The following is a 20,857-nucleotide window of genomic DNA, read 5'->3' as shown; positions in this document are numbered from 1 at the left end:
TGGCATTGATGATTTCTTTTTTTACCATTAAACGACCTTCTTCCAACCCCTATATCTACCTTTCGGCGTCCCCAATCCAAACTCACCACCTCTATCCATGGTCCATCTAGCTCGCAACCCCCCTTGATGCATCATGTAAGCATGCATGTGCAACACACGTGTAACCAATTAATTATATGTTGTCACCTATCATGGACTCACAATACTATTGCCACCCCTTGCCACCTCACCCTTCTTAAATCATTGTCATGGGATATCATGGTGTCAATACACATACAACAATCGCTACCTTGCCTAATGTATATGTGACCAAACATATATATAAACAAAGATGGAGTAGACAAGTGTTTTCGGAAATAGTCCGAGCATGCTTATCAAAGAGATGAATTACATGTGGTTTTCATTTTCAAGATAGGCAAGTTTTAGAAACAATCCAAAATTACCTATCAAGGATATATATGTGTTATTAGTGGTGACCATGGAAATATTCTCAAACTGCCATGTACGTGTCTATCCATGGCAATAGTCCAAGCTTGCAATGTACATATGTATTGCTGTGTATCGCAAGGCTATTTATCGTGGGAAATTAGTCCAGTGGGAATGTAAGTAACTTCAAATATAGTATTTGTATACAGTATAAGAGAAAGCCCCCCCCCCCCCCTCCCCTCCCCTCTCACCCAAAAAAATATCGTGGGAAAATAAGAACATGAAAGACCACATCATTTTCGTTAGTGACAACGATATAAAAGTAAAGTTAAAATTTCTCGCTCTCAAAATAGAGTTGCTCATTGTTTAGCGACTTTTGATCAGAATGGGGATAACACAACATGCTGGTTAAATCAATCCCCATCATGTATCAGTGAGCTAGTCCCTGGAGATTGTAACTCTATTACTGTGGAATGAATACACTATGATTCCCGCAAAAAAAATCAATCACTTTGACCGTACAATAGCAACCTCTTTTATCACGCTCTCAAACAAAAACAAGATTTACTGAACAATAAAGGTCCCTATTACGTAATAAAAATATTTTTAGCCCAGGGGTAAAAGGTCACATGAGTTCTATTTTTTTGCAAGAGGTTTGCATGTCACAACTATCACTTGTGTACTCTTTCCCACGTCAAATGAAAATATCCAGCTCTGCCATTACTATTCTCAGTGAGCATAAAATAGTGGTACATCAATCCGAAAATACATAAGAGCACTTGGATGCCACACCCTCTATATTCAAAAATGGTTTAGTAATTCAAAGAAGTCCGAAATCCCAGAACTTATGAAATCAAACATGAGCAAGTATTGCACTTATATAAAAAGATTAATCAGGGAATGGTTTTCATTGTATCCGGTGATTTGCCAACAAATGCTAAATAGAAGTACTATTCATGTTATATCTTGGTCAAACGTTTGTTTTCTTTTTGCCTAGAAGTCAATAGGAATCATTCCTTGGCCAAACCTTTTATACAAGTACAATACCTGATCCTATTTGATTGTAGAAAAGTTCCTGGATTGACCTTTAATTACTAAATTACTATGTCAATCACTCAATACATGACCGATTATACTACAGACAAGAAAATGAACCAACTAAGTCAACTCTCTTCCGATTTTTTTTTTGTATAAGAACTACATAACTCATCACATTCACATCTTTGGCAATCTGTTCTTCGTAAGTCAATCATATCTCTGTGATTAGCAGATAACTTGCATTTTCAAAGTAGACATTTTTCATGAATAAGATTCCAAAAAACTGATTAAAAACAAGATATAATTTTAAGATGGAATAGCAAGAAAGCATGTTGTTCTCACTTCAATTTTGGTTGCTCCAACGCACTTACAAAAGAATTGGCTATCGTGTCCCATGGATGAGACTAACAAGTATACACCTGAAAAAAGCATCTGACATATTGGTTTAGTTACAGGTGTAAGAAATCATGTTTGCACCTTAATTAAATGCAAAAAAGTTATATTGAATTCTGAACTATCAATCAGGGGAGGTCCCTGCCACATGGGAAAGGGCCATGGTCGAGCAGAAGTCCAGCCTTGTAGAGCTTAGATCTGGCAGTACTCCGAGCAAGCAATTGAGCAAGCGAGCAAGCTACAACCACAACAATCAAGAAGTGGATAGGTTAGATTGCAGGTTATGCTACAGCAAGTGAAACACGTGCTCCACAGACGCTCCATAGTAGGCAAAAACAAAAAGAAAACAGGAAGTAGTTTCCTAACACGACCTTAACTTGTCGGGGAGGATGCCTAGCCAGCCGCTCATGGAAGGCCGCAACGGTGTCCTCCTCCTAAGCATAGATGTCCTCCATGGAGATCGCCGTTGGGAAGCAGAGATGACGTAACGTGAGCGGCGCATGGATGGCCAGGAAAACCCAGGACCCTATTTTCCGGTCGCCCTCCGGGCTGCAGTCACGCGGCAAGATGTCAAGCGGCATGGATCACTACAGATTAGCGCTGCGTTGGAGCTGGGCGGCCGCGTACTCTGGTTCATCGCTGAGATTGATTGACAAAAATCCTTTCCTATTTTGTCCACGATCCAATCCCCACCACCCGGGATTGATTGAATATCAATTTTGTCCGCCGCCGAGATTGATTGACATAAATTCTTATCAACTTTTTCACATAAGTAAAGGAGATTGATTACTGTCCAAAACTACTCTTGTGTTACCAAAGATGATATTGATTACAATACGTGAATTGATTTTGTTTGTATTACCAAAAATGAGATTTGTTACCATATGTGAAACATAAAGTTGGTCTGTCCCGATCAGATGAGGATAAAACCGGTAAATAGAGAACCAGTAAAAAAAATCGATGGAGGGAGACAAGAAAATCGGTGGAGAGGGGGGTCGTAGGAAAAGGATGGACGAAAGGTGGGCGACGTAAGAGAGAAGAGGGAACACTACGTTTTTTTTAAGTAGTAGAGATTTCTGTTTGGTTTCAGGCCACACTTTGCTACACCTCAGTTTAGACAAGTGTGACCAAGTTAGATGTGTGTTTGGTTATAGTCACAACTAAGGCAAGAATCCTTTTATGAGCAGTAAGCCCCACATGTCATAGTTAGAAAAAATGTGGTAAGGTTCCCTGCAAATTTAGGCACCTCAAGTAGGGTAATATGTGGCAAAGATAATCACGATCCCTATAGGCCCGAACCAACGAGGCAACGGCAATGAAGGGTACAATGGCCGTGGGAGCCACGTTGTAGTAATGCTATCACGATGATGGTAGTTACCACAAGATTTTACTACAATGTAATGAAGCTAACTCGATGGCGTTGCTAGGAATGTCTGTTTTTATTGCCCATTATTGGTTTGGTCGGATGGATGCCGTGGTGTAAGTTGGCCGGATGGTTTTATGATGTTGGTCCAACCGAATGATCTCCTGATACAGACTCGACCATTCAAACATGTTGGGCCCGATCCCTGTCATGAGCTACACCACAGATCCTGTTGTCGCATCTAATACATTTGCTCTTTGATGTGTAGAATTGAGAATAAACAAGATATAAGAATTATTTTTGTGCTTTTACAAATCAGACATCCAAATTTATTGAGAAAAATAGTGGTTATTCATGTGGAGCATCCGACATTTTGGGGGGCAAGTTCAAGTGGTTTCTAACTGCGTATAATTCAATATGATATGTCACTTTGTTCTCTGCAATTCTACTAACTTAAGATATCTTGACTTATAGTGAGTTCAGCACCCTAGATTTTCAAAGTATAATAAAAATAACTAATGATGTGGCCTACTACCTCCGTCCTGGTTTATAAGTCCCCTTTGCATTTTGTGTCGAATTTTGATTATAAATTTAACTAACAAAATATTAATGCATGTCATCAAAAATTATATCGTTGGATTCGTATTTGAACATACGTTCAATTATATTATTTTTTGTGACACACATTAATATTTTATTAGTTAAATTTAAATTCAAACTTTGTCACAGAATACAAAGGGGACTAATAAATTAGGACGAGGGTAGTATGGGTTACCTTGCTACAGAAACACGAGGATCTCACGACTTGAGTCTCTCAATTTTTGGAATGGAACATGTTTCCACATTCATTTTCAAGTTCCACAGAACGGAGTATTACATATTTTATCCAGAATACTTGAGCTACCTTATAACTCATTGTGTTGTGTATACACAAAAATCACAACTCAAAATTACACCTCTCCTGATATATTACGGTGTATTTTTCACACCCTGCACTCTTTGTTGCTCGTGGCTTCGAGATTCACTTCTCATCTCCCTCATCCAACATAACTTTGAAAAATCAAACATGGTTTCATGGGTAGAATTTGCTTCAACAATCACCCTTTCAAATAGATTAAACCGTTTCCAGTCTCTCTCAACCCTAGCCACTGCCGCCGACAAAATTTCTTCCCCGTGCCTCCGTATAGGCCCCTCCTCTCCCTCATCCGGTGGCCTCGTTGACGACACGAGGAGTGGGGACCCTTCCGTTCGTTCCCTTTTTCTCCTTTGTTTTTGTTTCCCCATCGACATCGACAAGGTGGTGGCGACAATGGCATGTTGGAATTAGGTCTCTCTGGCTTCTCCTATCTCGAAGACGCCCGATCCAGAGTGAGCTAGCCTGTGAGAGTTTGTATTTCCAGATTTGATGGTTCTCTTCATTTTTTGGCAGTTGGTGTGTCCTCCAAGGAGAGCAAGCAATTGGTTGGCCATTGGTGCAACAACTTTGACATCTTCTTCTATGTTAGTCTACAACATGGTCCGATTTCCCCAACACCGTGGAACAGTGGTGATGGATTGCAAGCCTGTTTTTGTGTGGGGTGATGCTCCAACTAATGCTTCTTTAGTGACCTCTAGATCTAGTCTCAAGGGGCGAGTGGTTATTGCTGTCTTTTTAAAGCCTGACATGGCAAAGATGTTTGTAGATGCCCCCCTTCTTTACTTGCAGTGCAATTTTCAATCGCCAATAGATGGCGTACAATCGAGAAAGAAGGAGATTAGCATGTTTTGCAATGTGATTTTATCTTGTGCTGCTCGGTCTACGTTCGATTGTCTTTCCAGTGTTATGGCTGTTGTTTACTTTAATAAATGTCATATATAAGCTGCCCCTTAAGTGTCTCTTTAAAATAAAAAAAATAAATGAACGAAACCTTTGCACCAAACACCTCGTTCAAAAAGATGGAATTGATCTCTCTCACATGACACTCCAAGAAAGAGAAGGCTCACCCTCTTATAACCTTCATCTATCCGCGATATTACTCATGAGGCTCGAAGCATGAGATTGATGCTTGTAAGAGGGTTTGTGAAGTCATTGTATTGGACAAACTTGCTTATCACAATGGATCCAAGTTGTGACTCGACTATGGCTAGACATTCGAGTCTGGCTTGAGACAAGTGATTCCTCACCACAGCAAGACTACATATGTAGTAGGTTGGAGTATCATGATGAAAATAAGCAATGTGACCATCTTGCGGGTACGACCCAAGCATGTGCACCTATAATTGTGTTTATAAATCTTTCATGAAATCATGAAGAGAGTTACAAAAGGCAACCATCACCCCCTCCCCCGCACTCACGGTTTGAGTCTATCGCACACTCGGTTTGAGATTCGAATATCGTAAGTAACACAAGGATATACGTTTGCATGTATTTGGGTTCTAACCAAAATCCACTTTCAAATTTTTTGGTCATGACCAAAATTCTGGTTCTTGTTTGGAACACGACCGATTTTCTGGCATGTCAATGCTCCTCTGTCCACTCTAGTTATTTTTTTTGTCAATATTGATCAAATCACGGGCTAGCAAAATCTTGATCAAAACTATATAGCCAGGCTAAAACCAAAAACGCACATATAGTATAGTCCATAATAGCATATTCGACATCCGAATAGCTACTCCATTGGTGTATTCGAAACGCAACAGAACCAAACTTGATGAAAACTTGAACTTGATGAAGAACCCAATCGCGTAGGGGCAGGCAGAAGGCAGCCCGAGATCTCAGTTGGCTCGCGGGCCGAAAGGGACACCACACCGCACCGCACCGAAAAGCCGCACCAGCACAGCCCCGCACCGTACGGCCAGGTTGGCGTCTCGCATTCCGGGGCCCCGCCCGTCAGCCTCGGCGGGCCCCACCCGCCAGCGACCACCTCGCGCGCAGCCACCGCGTGGCTGGCGTCTCCCTTTCCCCGTACCAGACTAGACTAGAAAGCAACGCGACTAGAGAGAGGAGAGGAGAGGGAGGCACGCCGCACGCACTTGGTCGGTCGCCGCCACCACGCCGCCGCCCATCGCCGCCGCCCGTCGGAGAAGGGGCCCGGAGACCCATGGCGGGCCGCAACGGCTTCGAGGACGACGACGTCAACCCCTTCGCCGTGAGTGCTCGCTCGGCCCCTCGCTCTTCCTCCCGTCGGCGCGAGCGCTCGTGCTCGAGATGCAGTGCTTCCCCCGTCTGTGTAGATCTCGGGCTGCCTTTTTTTTTCCTTTCCCTTTCCTGGCCTGGTCCGCGTCGGCCGTGCCGCGTTCGAGATCGGCATTGCTTGTTTGTTCCCCGCGCGCTGGATCTGGGCATGGGAGGGGGCTGCGGATATGTGCGCCTCGAGTTGGCGTGGCGATTGCGCTTTGTAGGCTGTGTCGACTGATTGCTCTTGAAGCGGTTGGTTGGCTCTGGATCTGTGCTCGTGTGACGAATTAAGCTGCGCGGTGGATGGTTAGTAGCTGGTGCTAGGTGCGATTGGAAGCGAGACGCATGAAACTAAAATGTACCCTTATTGCTTGAACTTGGGATTTTGGTGTCATCGCAAGCAAACTTACACAATGTGGTACGTTTGATAGTTTGATTGATGTGGGCGATACCATCTTATATCAGTTGGTTTGCTTGTTAATCAGTTACTGAATACTAGTGTCAAGTTGCTGGAGCTTGGTTACCACCATATGCTAAACATTAGGGACTTGGACATTACGTGTGGTGGAATGCTGGTATTGTTTGTCAGGTAGAGGATGAGCCACTTGCTGCCCTTGGGTTCATTTTGAGACATCACTAATTTCAAACCCACTGTTTTTGTGCTCAGTAATTCAAGTGGTTTCTAGAAATTTACCAGTGTGCTACAAGCTACATATGTCGGAACATGGTTAATGTGATACCCAATGTATTGATAGATAGGTATGTTCGTAAGACAAAAATGTATGGATAGATCATGGATAAAAATCTTAGGTTCGAGATTTCTGCATTCTAGGCTCTATGTGGGAGTACTTGTCGCAAGTTCTTTTGTACTGCCAGATAGGTTTATTCGTTGGCGATGTCATTGAGCTGATGTAGACAAGGGCAACGTTTTAGTGTAATCTACTTAAACACACCCCACTGTGATCACATTAAAAACTATGTGTCTATGTACATGCCCTTGAAAACTTAATGTGCCTATGCACATGCCTGCGAAAGTATGCATTGGCAGGCCATTCTCAATAACATGCCAAAATATCTTTGTTTTTTGGGTATCTAAATCCAAAACCTTCTAATAATCAAGTAACTGCGCATGCATGCAGGATGCAGCAATTCTTGCACCCATCACCCGTCATTTCTTTTGGGTATTTTTGTATTGTTAGATCTTTCATCTGATTTTCATTGTATGTTATGTTATGTTGTTAGTACATACATATTCATTACATAGAATAGAAGTACATGAAATATTGATGTCGAGCAGAAGGCTAATTGTTGGCAAAGGAAATATCATGCTATTATTAAGTTGCTCAGAGGCTTCTATTTTTGTTCCTGCCCGTTCCTAATATCTTCCAAATGCTTCATTTTCTACAGGGAGGGAGTGTCCCCCCTGCCTCCAATTCTCGACTCTCACCTCTCTCCCACGAGCCTGCGGGTTTTTATAATGTGGACATTCCTATGGATTCAACTAAGGTACGTCTAGTTTTGAGAAGTTTTTCTTCACTCAAGAAAATTGTGTCGGCTAGCTTCTTACTCTAATTGGAATTGGATAGATTTTCTCTTCGTCATTGCCATTTATCTATTCCTTATGTATCATCAAGTACTTCTTGTGAGAATTTTTACAAGTCTGATGGTCTGTTTTCCAATTTTTGGTGAAAATTATAAGACATCCTAGCATAAATAATTTTGTTGTAATTTTGCTATTATTTGTTTCATTATCTTTTTAAGATATATGCATGACCAACCACGTAAAATATTCTCTTGCATATTTCGAAAACAGTTATGGAAGGGTACTTTAGTCATTCTGTTTGGTCACTTTCTCAATCGTAAGAGATCCATGTGCCAGCTCAAAGTTCGCCTTATAAAAATTGACCGAATGGGGGTAAAACTGTATACAAAACTTGACAGTTATTCATTTATACCATGCATGTTATTATCTTATTTAGGATGTGAAGAAAAAGGAAAAAGAACTCCAAGCGATGGAAGCCGAGCTAAACAAAAGAGAAAAGGTATGCGTGTTATAAATACTGAGTGATTTGACTGTTCTGCTGCTCTTAGCCAGTTACAGAAATATTGATATGCTACCAGCTTTCCCATAAGTGGTGTCACATCAGATGTAAATCCAGAATCTACAATGTCGCCGTGATTTGTGATTTAGATATGCTAACTGGGGCATTGATTTATTTAGTGTTACAACCAGTGAATAATAAAACCTTATTTATGTTGATTTGGGATTTTCAGATCATTAGTGCTGCATATAGTAGCTATCCTAGCCCTAAAATCGCTATAGTTTATACATTATGTATATTAATTATCTGCTGGTCTGGCAATGACAATATGGTAATTTTTTATGGCGTGCTGGCATGAGTCTACAGAAGTTGTGTGTCCTCAACCTACCAAATACTAATTAAGCAGTTCACTGTTATTGCCACCAGAGTATTGGAATTACTGAACAGGTAGTGTGCATTGACTTAAGAGTAGGATGTCAAATGGCTACCAGAATTATCTATTTGGTAGTGATGCAATTTGAGGCCGAGTAATAGGGGCTGAAACATGCATCATCTTGCAGCATATAGTGGCTCTGCTGGAAAATAAAGGGTGCTTTTGCTGGTAGTTCAAACATGCATGTGAATTTTAATGGGAAAAATAATTTTAGCACTCAAATTTTGTTTTTCTGATTTCTCATCAATGTAAGATAAATTTGTGCTGTGAGGAAAACAATGCGGCGCTCTATCTCAGAGCATACATCTTAATTGATGAAAAATTGCAAGCATGTATAGGAAAACATGTGTAACAATCATTTGATTTTTTCTTTCTTTCTGATTACCATTTGTCCCAAGAACAGGTGCAAGAACCATTTCATTTCGACCTGCTTTTGTCCGTTGGTTTTGTTATCCAGATAGGGGAACCTATATCTCAACTTCTTGCTAAATTTGGTTGGTTATGGCGTCGTATATCCAGTGATGAATGGTCTATACAATTTTGTTTCCCAGTCAAAAACAGTGGTTCATCTGGGAGGATCATGTTTCTTGAGCTTATTATTTAATATGTTAAATTTTGACAGTGAGATGTCATAGTATTTTAAATCACAGAAAGATTGTCTCTTTGTAGTGTATTCCATGTATGTGGATACATGTTTTATTTACCATATGAGATGTTCCTTCTCCAACTGCTGATCTGCTCCCTCTTTGTTTGTCTCTCTGCCCTAGGAACTGAAAAGGAAGGAAGAGGCTGCGTCGCGAGGTACAACCCGCATTCTTTCCTTTTGCTGAATAGCTTTAATAGTTTTGTTTTGTTCACGTCTCTGGCATAAAAAATTGAAGACAGAAGCATGCTCGATGAAAGCAATTTGTGCACCTGGAAGTGTGTACCAAGAAACTGTAGCCTGCCCACTCATTTTGAGAGGAGTTCACAGTGTTTCGGAATTGTTCATAAAAGGGCAACATTGACATTTAGAGTTTAGGACATGGGATGGGACATCAGGGTTATCAGTATGTCACACTGCAACCTGCATGGTTATTGGTAATATTTGCTGTCAATGATCCTTTTCTTAGATTGGTAATTTGGAGTTGGTCATTTCAAGGCTCCAAATTTGGGATGTCCAAAAATAAACAATTGTCATTTCTTCTGGCAAGAGCAAATTTAGTTTTATACTTTGTATGGTTTCTCTAGCAGTGTGTTTGCACAATTATATTTCTCCTAATCACTTCTTTGTTTCATTTTCAGCTGGCATTGTCATAGAAGACAAAAACTGGCCACCCTTTTTCCCTCTCATTCATCACAATATTTCAAATGAGATACCCATCCATCTACAAAAAATGCAGTACCTTGCATTTTCATCATTTTTGGGTAAGCTCTGGTAATGTGAAAAATGTGGTGTTTGGTATGAAGGTTGTGCTGCCATTACCTTTTTTTTTGCTTGAGTACTTCAGAATAATTTTGGGAAATAATTACGTGGTGTTCCACAGGGCCTCCAATCCCTTTATTGTAAAGATTACTTCCTCCGGTCCTTTTTAGTCTGCATATAAGTTTTGTCCGAAGTCAAAGTATCTCTACTTTGACCAAACTTATAGATAAAAGTATCAAAACTCACAATTCCAAATAAATATTGTTAGATTCGTTATGAAATGTAGTTTCATAGTATATATGTTTTGTATTGTAGATGTTGATATTTTTTAATATAAATTTGGTCAAACTTTTGCAATGTTTGACTTGAAACAAATCTAATACACGGAGTAAAAAGGACCGGAGGGAGTACAAGTTTACATCCAGAATCTAATATGGTCTCTCAATAGATTACAGACCTGGGTTCTCTGGTACCAAGGTTGTGTTGGGTTTGGGCCCAAGTTTGCCTACCAATAATCTGGTTAGCCAAAATTTTGGTCAAGTTTTTGCTTGGCCAATATTGGCAAGAACATTGGGGGCATCGGCATGCCCAAAAGTTGGCCACCATCCAAAGAAAGAACAAATTTTGGTCATAACCAGAAATTTGATATGATGCATTTTAGGCAGTCTAAACATACTTGGCCATCTTTTATTTTCTTAAAACTCTTGACAAGACCTCTACCTCTACCGAGCTTTGCCTCCATGCCTTGAGCGCACCATCAATACCAGCCACTATACCCACCATGATTGAGTTTCTGCTGGCATATCAAGGACTTACGAATACTGGATCGCCATCTCAAACTGTGTGCTTCATGTGATGCAGAAGCCTGGAGGTTGTTCTCTTCTATTATCACGTGAAGTAACTCCAACAACAGGATCATGTCTCCCACCTATACTCACGCAGTCCAAGTTCTGGCCTCCACCACCGCTCCCTCAAACCTCCAACCAGCTGGGCCTCTACCTCCTCTACTCACACGTCCCAAGCCTTGGCCTCCATCACCTCTCCATCATTCTCCTGCCCTCTCCACTTTGCTGCCTCCGATTGTACCATCACCAATCCCCACAGTAGGCAGATCAACCGAGCCAAGTAGCCGGACAAGCATGGCCAATGACCAACTAAAGGTACCAGGATAGTTAACAGCACCACAAGTCCACAACATAGATCAGATCAGCCATAATAGTATCAGAAGAGGCGATGTAACTTATAAAGATCAGCCCAGCAACCTGAACTGGAGTCCAACAGCAACATAACAAAAACAGAGACACACAATGCCTCTCGACTACTCCTTTCTCTCACTTTTTCCTTCTTTTTGCATGACTACAGCCAGATCACATGAGCAGTGAGTAGCCAGTGGTCATATTCAGTGGTGACCTTCCAGTAATACCGATCCTCCTGCTCTTCTTCCAGATCCAATCCAGCCTATCTCAAACAGTAGAAATGCAGATAAAATTCTCCAATTTCTCTGCAACGGGCAACATAATTGTAACTCATGTCAGTCTCTCTGCGCGGCCTGACAGGACCTGCACAGGTGGCCACTGGAGCCTGGTGACGCCTGCATGCCTGTTGGAATTGAATCACTCAACTCCCCCTCTTCCTGAGATATGTTTCAAACACACACGCAAAACTACTACTAGCAGTGAGGCTTTATTGATATCACACACACAGCACTAGCACTGAAACCCTACTCTCTCTCACTCTCACTCTCACTCTATGGATATCTGTTATTTCTCACAACTTGCACAAGGACACAAGCTGTTTAGGTGACTTGTTGATACACTACAAGCTATTTATAGGAGTTCTAGGCCGGTGCTAGTGTTCCTGGCGCTACAGTGCATGGGCAGACAAAACCATTTCCAGCACCTTCTTCATGAAGCCAGTCCCTGCCGACCTGCTCTTACATCTCATAGCTAGCTTATCCTGGAGTCTACAGCTAGCTATTGCAGCTTTTAATCTTTCTTAATTATTAAGTCATCAAAGAGAGAGGGGCTACAGGACACAGGGATTATCCTAACAATGCCGACTATCATTTTGGACATCTATTAGATCCTAATACAAATTCACTAACAAGTATTTATGTTGCAACTTCCTGTCATATTTTGCACGAATGATGTGATTATCAACATAAAATGAGAAGCAAATAAGTTTGAATTCCTCAAGATACTGCAAAGGGATCTACCATCTTCATTTGATTAGTGGACCAAGAGCTAATCTTGTGGAAAAGCAATTTGATATATAGTTTTTTTTATGGATTTTGTGTAATTTTTGTAAAATTTGGATCTCATGCAGGAATTGCTCTCTGCCTCTTCTTTAATATCATAGCGACTACAACTGCATCTTCATTTGATTAGTGGACCAAGAGCTAATCTTGTGGAAAAGCAATTTGATATATAGTTTTTTTTATGGATTTTGTGTAATTTTTGTAAAATTTGGATCTCATGCAGGAATTGCTCTCTGCCTCTTCTTTAATATCATAGCGACTACAACTGCATGGATTAAGGGAGAAGGTATAGTTAAAGTGTATCTTATTGTGCACATCTGATATAGCAGTTGCTATCACTATTAACTTAGTGAAACTAATACAAATCTCTGCTTTAACAGGTGTCATGGTTTGGTTGCTTGCCATTATCTACTTCATATCTGGTGTCCCTGGGGCTTATGTGTTATGGTATCGCCCTCTTTATAATGCGATGAGGTAGGGTATATGCATTGAGAATTTATTGTCTATATGAAAGAAATTCACCTTTCCAAATATGTCATGTGACCATATCTTGTTTATTATGATGCCTGTCGCAGAACTGAGAGTGCTTTGAAGTTTGGGTGGTTTTTCCTATTTTACATGGTAAGATACACTTTGCTAGTGGTTTCATGCGGCCACATCTTAGCATTAAATAAAAGGTTTAACGTATCCTCAACTGCACATCCTACTGATCATCTTTGTCCATTTCCAGATTCACATAATCTTCTGCGTGTGGTCAGCTGTGTCTCCCCCATTCCCTTTCAAAGGAAATTCTTTGACGTAAGTCTCGTATTCTTTTCTTGTGCACCTACTTCTGGTTTGCTGTGTGGGCTGTAAGTTGTAAACGGGTATAAATGTGAGGGGTTGTGCATTTCCATGGTCACAGTTTCTGTTTTGTCCGTAAAAGATTATGTGATCTTTTCATAAAAAGTAAGTTGTTTCATTGAATGGTTTGTTTGAAGATGTTGTTAGAACACACAATTAACAAAGATAATCAATGAACTAGATATGTAGATTTAATGTGGAACCCAAATATGGAAAGAAACAGGCACACACCAAACGTGGTGAACTACAAGAAGGGGAGTTTACACTGGCGTCAACTAATCCATGCAGCTATAAAGGCTATACATAAGTGGCATGTGAGAAATACATGAGCAAATCCGAAAATTATACACATGAGTGGCTGTTACATACTTGTTGTCAAGTAACAAGTTCCTGAACCGATTGTTGCCTTTTTGCCTGAGTTGTGGTCAATGTTGACCTCTGCAAAGGATCATGGAAGAAGCATATTTTTTTATCCTGGAACTTAACACACAGGAGTAAAATTTTATACCAGGTACATGGTAAATTGCTAATGCAGACTGAAATCGCCATGTTTCTTGTCATCCATGTCACTCAAAAGTTGTGCTTAATAAATTCTTACCCTCCATGTTATCATATTCAGATTTAGACCTTTCTACCATAACATTTACAGAATGCATTAGAACTTTTATTTTGATCTTATTAACTAAATTACTTTGCTTTCTGATGCTATAGTGGGATTTTGCCTGCCATTGATGTCATAACCAAGAGCCTTATTGTTGGGGTAAGTCTTCATTACAGGTTTATCCAATTAGCCTGGCTAATTTGTTTATGTAGCCATTTGCCTATATCTACGTCTTACCCAGCCCATGCTCCATTTTAAACCAATGATTGTGCTGCTTAATTTGTTTATGTAGCAATATGCCCATATATTCCTCTTACCCAGCCCATGTTCTATGTTTTCCCCAAAGATTGTGCTGTGTCATGCTGCCTCAGTGTGAGGCCCGGCAGAGTCCACTGGCTAGACAAGAAAATCCTCGCATTTTGAAACAGACATCGTGCTCTATACCTGACACACATATGAGTATCAGGGGTTTACTTGGTACTCCCTCCGTCCCATAATATAAGAACGTTTTTCAAGTTAACATAGCTTGAAAAACGTTCTTATATTATGGGACGGAGGGAGTAGATTGCATCTGGAAGTGGTTACTGGGTCTGCCAGTCTTATTTAACCCCTTACTGACATATATATTTTTGTGGAATTTTCATTTGGCAGATATTTTACTTTGTTGGATTTGGATTGTTCTGCCTTGAATCACTGCTGAGCATAGGTGTCATTCAGGTGGGTGTGGTCTCCCTTTTTTTTTTCTGGATGATTAAATTCTTGTTATTTGAAGATCTTAGTCTGCATGGCATAGTATATGTGTGCTGTTTTCTCTATTCCAACTATGATCCCGGGTTGACCGCTTGACTAGTTAACAACCAAAAGCCAATTGAATGTTTTAGTTCTCATTTTTCTTTCATAAGTTTATGATTATGCAGTGTTAGCCCCATGCTCCTTACACACAATGCATTGGAACAATTTGGATGAAATGCTCAATTTTCATTAGACTGATCAGCATGGCCAATAGATCCTTATATTGCAGCCGATGTTGTTCCTATCGCTTGTGATAATCAAACTCTCTTACTCAACATGCAGCAAGTGTACATGTACTTCCGTGGAAGTGGAAAATCCCAGGAGTTGAAACAACAGGCAGCACGTGGTGCCCTGAGCTCTGCGTTCTGATGAAGAAAACCAGCAGCCAGAGTTGTAGCCAGGGTAGTGAGTGGAAGGAGACAGGATGTGTGCCGATTGGAAATGGTAGTCTTGCGCATCGCTGCACCATGCGGATTTGGATCGCTGAAATCATACAGCTATATCTTTTTGCTCTTCTGTTAATACAAATATAAGGAGCCTTCTCGTGTGGATACTTTTAAGGTGGTGTTGTTTCCATTCGTTGACATGGTTTTAGATGTGGTTGATAGCGAGGACCGACTAATATTCTTGGTGGAATATATTTGCATATGCTTGTGAGGGAGTAAATTTACTTGTTCATTTTGGTCGCAGTGTTGATGCAGCCTGCTATGATTGTCAGGTAAGGCGACTCGCATGCTCGATTACAAAGAGCATTTCTGATTTCCTTTCCCCTTTGATTGTTCAGTGGCTACCTGTTAATTTCAGACAGTTGGATTTTTTGTCATTCTTATTAGTAATGATATATCTAGTATGGTCGAACTAAGCTGTTGCATCCAGTGCCTTTTGTGGTCTTAATCATATGATTTGAGTTCCGGTACGGAGAAAACCCTTTTTATCCAAACAAACGAACTGTGAGCTTTACTCTCCTGCTGACTAGCTGCGCCCACTAGGTGCTTGTACTGTAATATTGAGGGTGTCTTGTAAGTTAATAGGTGAGACGATCAATAGATGCAAATAATCGTGTCTTCTCGCGCTCGAGTCATGATTCCTTTTAACCGAGTGACACCGATGCAGAACGCACGCTTTCCCAAACTTAGTGTGTTGGAGACCTGGCCAAGCTTAGCTTGAGCAGCTCGATACCTGAGTGATGAAATCAACGGCTGAACACTGGAGAGTAAACTGTGCCGAACTGGCAACGTAGAGCCGCCATGTGATCTGTATTTGCTGGTTACACCAGTGTTCAAAGCATTCTTTTGTTTACTCGTCTCCAACTCTAAATTTTTGATACATCCCACTCCCTGCCAGAACACGCTATGTGACCATTGGCGCATCCACCGTGCTAGTCAATATTGCTTTCCTACACTCTGGCATTCTCCCCTAGCTACTAGACGTGATCTTGCTACATGGGGTAGCTAGATATGCATAGAAGACAAGGGTGGAGGCAAGGACATCATTGTTTCACCAAACACCACATGCCAACTGTTGTGGCCATTTAATTCTACCATGAATGATGTGATTTCCTACATTTTTTGCACTCATTGCAAATCTATATATGATCAACCCTAAAGAGAATTCTGCTACAAACCGTGACAAACAAGCCACCACGAACTCAACCCACCACGAACTGTTGTGGCCATTTAATTCTACAATGAATGGTGCAGTTGCCAATGTTTGCTGCACTGCATATCTATATATGATTAACCCTAAAGTGAATACTGCTACAAACGATGACAAAGAAGCCACCACAAACTCAACCAACAACCGGAACGTGTTGGTTGATTCTGGCCGCACAACGCGCAACTGTGAGTATACGTGTTGTGAGGGCGTTTTAGAGAAAGGGAATTTAGCCCGCCAATCCCATTGCTCGGACCCACCCACCCAGCCCGTTCGTTCTCTTTCGTTTCCTGCACGCCCGCAAACCCATCGGCTAGGATTCCGACGGTCGCCCTAGCACCTCCCCTTTGTAGGTCGTGATTGTAGACGTGACGCCAAGGCCAAAGGAAGCCATGCCACCTAGGTTAAATGCGGTGGCGGCAAATCGTAATGGGGAGAGCGTGCCAGGACACAGAGACGCGGGCACGCAATGTCGCAGCAGCAAGGATGGCCAGGGCATGGCGGCGTTCACAGCAAGGCGCCGAGGTCGCAACTAAGTTGATTCCCCAGCCCCTTAGGCCATGACGAGGCGAAGAAAACTTTCATGATAGTAATTAAAATCTGGAAATGCCTGTTTTAACCTTGAGAAATCGACGGGGGTGATCTGTTATATACGGCTCTCCTCACCCATAGCAGTACAGGGTACCGTAAAAATGGTCGAATAAAAAAGATTATTGAATTTTTAATTGATTATTGATGGTGATCACCATCAGTGCTGAACGACCATTTGATTTGATTCCAGATGATTGGCTAATATCAGTTTTCATGGCTTCGCTCTGCAATGATTATGTAGTGACTAGATCTACAGGGCCTGCGAAACGAGATGCTAAGATGATTAGATGAGAACCAAAACAATATTCCTGCTTTGTTGCTAGGCACTCAGGTTAATATCCCCTCTATTAATCTTCACATGTCTTTTTAGGCTTATGCATAAAAATCAAGGTTTAACATAGAATGAACATCCCATCCCTTTTGATTCCTCAAGATGATCCATATTAAAAATGTAATCTCGGGACGCAATATTATACACATGCCCATACACAATAAAAACATCCAATATACAGTCGTTGGTTTGCATAGGGAATTAGTTAGTTGAGTTGATAAGTGCAATGTTTTTACTAAAACATGGGTTTTGTGACCCAAAAATTATGCCATTGAATTCATATTAGAAGAAGTTTCCTCTATACAATTTCTATGGTAAAACTCATATTTATTGGCCTAACCAATGATAAAATGTGAACCTTAAAATTCTGTGGACACCTTCTAGACTAGGAAGAAGGAAGTAGTAAGAAAACCGCTCAAGGAGGGCAAGCGTAAGACATGAGATGTGATTTTCTTCTTTGAAAAGCATAAGACACCGCTTATTATTGATGGTATAGTAGATGATTTTTTTTCTCCAAAATGGGAAGGTTGTAAAGTAAAACATGCTTCTTCTTAATTATTTTAATTTACAAATTACATGACATTCCTTTGTACGGTTGGAGTGCAATGACGTCTGAACCTAGATGAATTTTTGGTTAACACACAAGGTTTATTCTATTTGCTGAGGAAAGAAGGACAAGGACAATTAACAAATGGAGCATGGCATTTAATTTAAGAGTAATAAACAACCAAATTAATAGATAGTGGATTACATTTACGACATCTTTTGCAACTATGTGCAGCTATGTCTGAATGTTGAGATACAATTGCTACATACCCATTTCACGGATACAATAATTTATGTGCGCTTGAAAAGAAGGCGCATAATTTTTGTGTCAAGTCAAACAATGCAAAGTTTCACTAAGTTTATCAAAAACTATGAACAACTACCATACCAATTTAGTATCATCAAATACACTATACAATATATTTTCATACTATATCTACCTAGTATTGTCGTTGTTGATAGCTTTTCCATAAACTTGGTCAAACCTTACTTTGTTTGACTACATACAAAAAATTATACTCATTCTTTTCAAGCACAAAGGTAGTAAGTCAGGGTCTCCTACTAAGAAGGTAGTGTGGCATATTGCCTCACGACACCAACCAACACACAATCCACACATGTATCCAAGAGCAGCGAAGATAAGAGTTCTTGTGTGTACACTTGCAGTTGGTCTTGAACTCGAAATCTATGTGCATCCTATTCCTAGTGAGTGATTCTTATGGTCCGCTGCCACTTAACATTTATCACCACCGCTCTCTCGATCACCCATCCGGTTCTGTATATTTTATCAGAAAAAAAATCCAGTTCTCTATACATGTCCTTACATCAACATTCTATGATTCCATATTGTGTTGGTTCACATAGTGAAAAGATAGTAACTTGTAGATGAGCCATTGGTCCATGAAGAAATACATATATAGAGATATGAAACTCAACCAGTCGAGACTCTTGGACTTTAGTTTAATCAGTAACCTGTCATGTTATTTATTGCGTGAAAGGTATATCTCATATGATGCACCTAATTAAATTCTTTGTCACCGCCACTTTCACCCTTGATCTGATTGCCCCGTAACCAGCAACACTTCTTAGGCGGTGGAAGGGGCTAATGTCCGTCTAGGGGACATGTCGCATAATTTTGTCCTCACAGCTCCTACCTTCGACCTCGTCAAGCTGGTGGTAGGCCCCACTGCCAAAATTTGGCTAGTGTCTTATTATTCATGGAGAAAGGGCGTGTGGCGGTTGTCTTATAGGGTAGTGACTACCATTTCCTTTTGTGGCCTTGTTCATGGTTGATAGTCTATCTTTGCCAATGGAGAACCACTTCTACGACCTCCCTCCGACGCCGCAGGAAGAGGGGGAATAGGCCACGATCGACTACCACGCCTTGCACCTATTACGGGCCTCGACGTGGTATCGTTTGCATTACCCCTCACTAGAATTGAAGACACGGGCGGATCGGCGATGAGCCCACCGGAGTCGCTACCTCCGGTGATACCACCCGTGCCGCCCGTGCGCCCTCCTGAGGCTCGCATGAAGATGAGAGAGGGATCCTGCCCCAGCGAAGGCATGACCAAACCCTCCATTCACTCCCCAAGCATCATCACGAGCATTTGGTGTCACCAACCCGAAACTAGGGAGGCCCGGACTCTCCCCTTCAGCATAACTAGAAGAAAGCAGAGGGTGAAGGAGAGGTGTATGGATGGGCACTCCCACTCCTCCTTTTATAGGCGGGCTGGAGCCGGGGACTGATTCCCTGGTGGATGACCGCCGTCCTCCTCCACCAATTCGAGAAGGCCGGGCCCCTGCCTTCATGCTCTCCCGCACCACGCGCCTATGTTACCTGCCCCACTCAATTCATGCAACATACATGGCTAAGGATAAGGGCGTGGTGGGAAGAGTGAATTGGTAGTTACTCGCCCATGCGTTAAAGTCATTCACGGACCATTACAAGAGTGGCCCCACTACGATTGGCGTTACACGGCGCACGGGAGAACCGGAAACTGACCTGGGCTCAGGTTAATGAAGAAGCAAATAAGATCTCAAAGGACGAGCAACTACTACCCTCCTACGTGTGCACTGGTTAGGGCGTACCCCGACGATGCCCGACAGCGCTGAAAGATCGTGGATGCCGCCTAGAGGGGGGGAGGGGGTGAATAGGCGTTTTAAAATAATTACGGTAGAGGCTTGAACAAATGCGGAATAAACCTAGCGGTTAATTTGTCAAGCACAAAACCTACAACAACTAGGCTCACCTATGTGCACCAACAACTTATGCTAAGCAAGATAAGCAACTATGTGATAGCAAGGTATATGAAAAAGAACAATATGGCTATCACAAAGTAAAGTGCATAAGTAAAGGGCTCGGGTAAGAGATAACCGAGGCACGCGGAGACGACAATGTATCCCGAAGTTCACACCCTTGCGGATGCTAATCTCCGTTTGGAGCGGTGTGGAGGCACAATGCTCCCCAAGAAGCCACTAGGGCCACCGTAATCTCCTCACGCCCTCGCACAATGCAAGATGCCGTGATTCCACTAAGGGACCCTTGAGGGCGGTCACCGAACCCGTACAAATGGCGACCCTTGGGGGCGGTCACCAAACCCGTACAAATGGCGACCCTTGGGGGCGGTCACCGAACCCGTACACTTTGGCAACCCTTGGGGGCGGTCACCGGTACCCGTCAAATTGCTCGAGGCGATCTCCACAACCTAATTGGAGACCCCGACGCTTGCTCGGAGCTTTACACCACAATGATTGAGCTCCGAACACCACCAACCGTCTAGGGCGCCCAAGCACCCAAGAGGAACAAGCTCAAGGGCATCAAGCACCCAAGAGTAATAATCTTCTCAACTTGTAACTTCCACGTATCGCGTGGAGAACTCAAACCGATGCACCAAATGCAATGGCAAGGGCACACGGAGTGCCCAAGTCCTTCTCTCCCAAATCCCACCAAAGCAACTAATGGTAGGGAGGAAAATGAGAGGAA

The 20,857-nt window shown here is 41.9% G+C and overlaps 1 protein-coding gene across 1 annotated transcript; it reads left to right on the top strand.

The window, feature by feature from the left end:
• The first annotated feature begins 6,096 nt into the window (after window positions 1-6,096).
• LOC100873139 (secretory carrier-associated membrane protein 3) lies at window positions 6,097-15,428 on the top strand. Its single transcript, XM_044558856.1, has 12 exons — window positions 6,097-6,348; window positions 7,785-7,883; window positions 8,357-8,419; window positions 9,620-9,653; window positions 10,137-10,259; window positions 12,738-12,800; window positions 12,895-12,988; window positions 13,090-13,135; window positions 13,245-13,312; window positions 14,069-14,117; window positions 14,610-14,675; window positions 15,033-15,428. The coding sequence occupies exons 1-12, from the start codon at window positions 6,301-6,303 to the stop codon at window positions 15,117-15,119; spliced, it is 840 nt and encodes a 279-aa protein (XP_044414791.1). The 5' UTR covers window positions 6,097-6,300; the 3' UTR covers window positions 15,120-15,428.
• Window positions 15,429-20,857: the final 5,429 nt, after the last annotated feature.

This window comes from Triticum aestivum, chromosome 1B (assembly GCF_018294505.1).
Source record: "Triticum aestivum cultivar Chinese Spring chromosome 1B, IWGSC CS RefSeq v2.1, whole genome shotgun sequence".
In the NCBI taxonomy this organism is placed as follows: domain Eukaryota; kingdom Viridiplantae; phylum Streptophyta; class Magnoliopsida; order Poales; family Poaceae; genus Triticum; species Triticum aestivum.
Note: the sequence above shows the minus strand (reverse complement) of the source record. Positions and strands in the feature narration are given on the sequence as shown.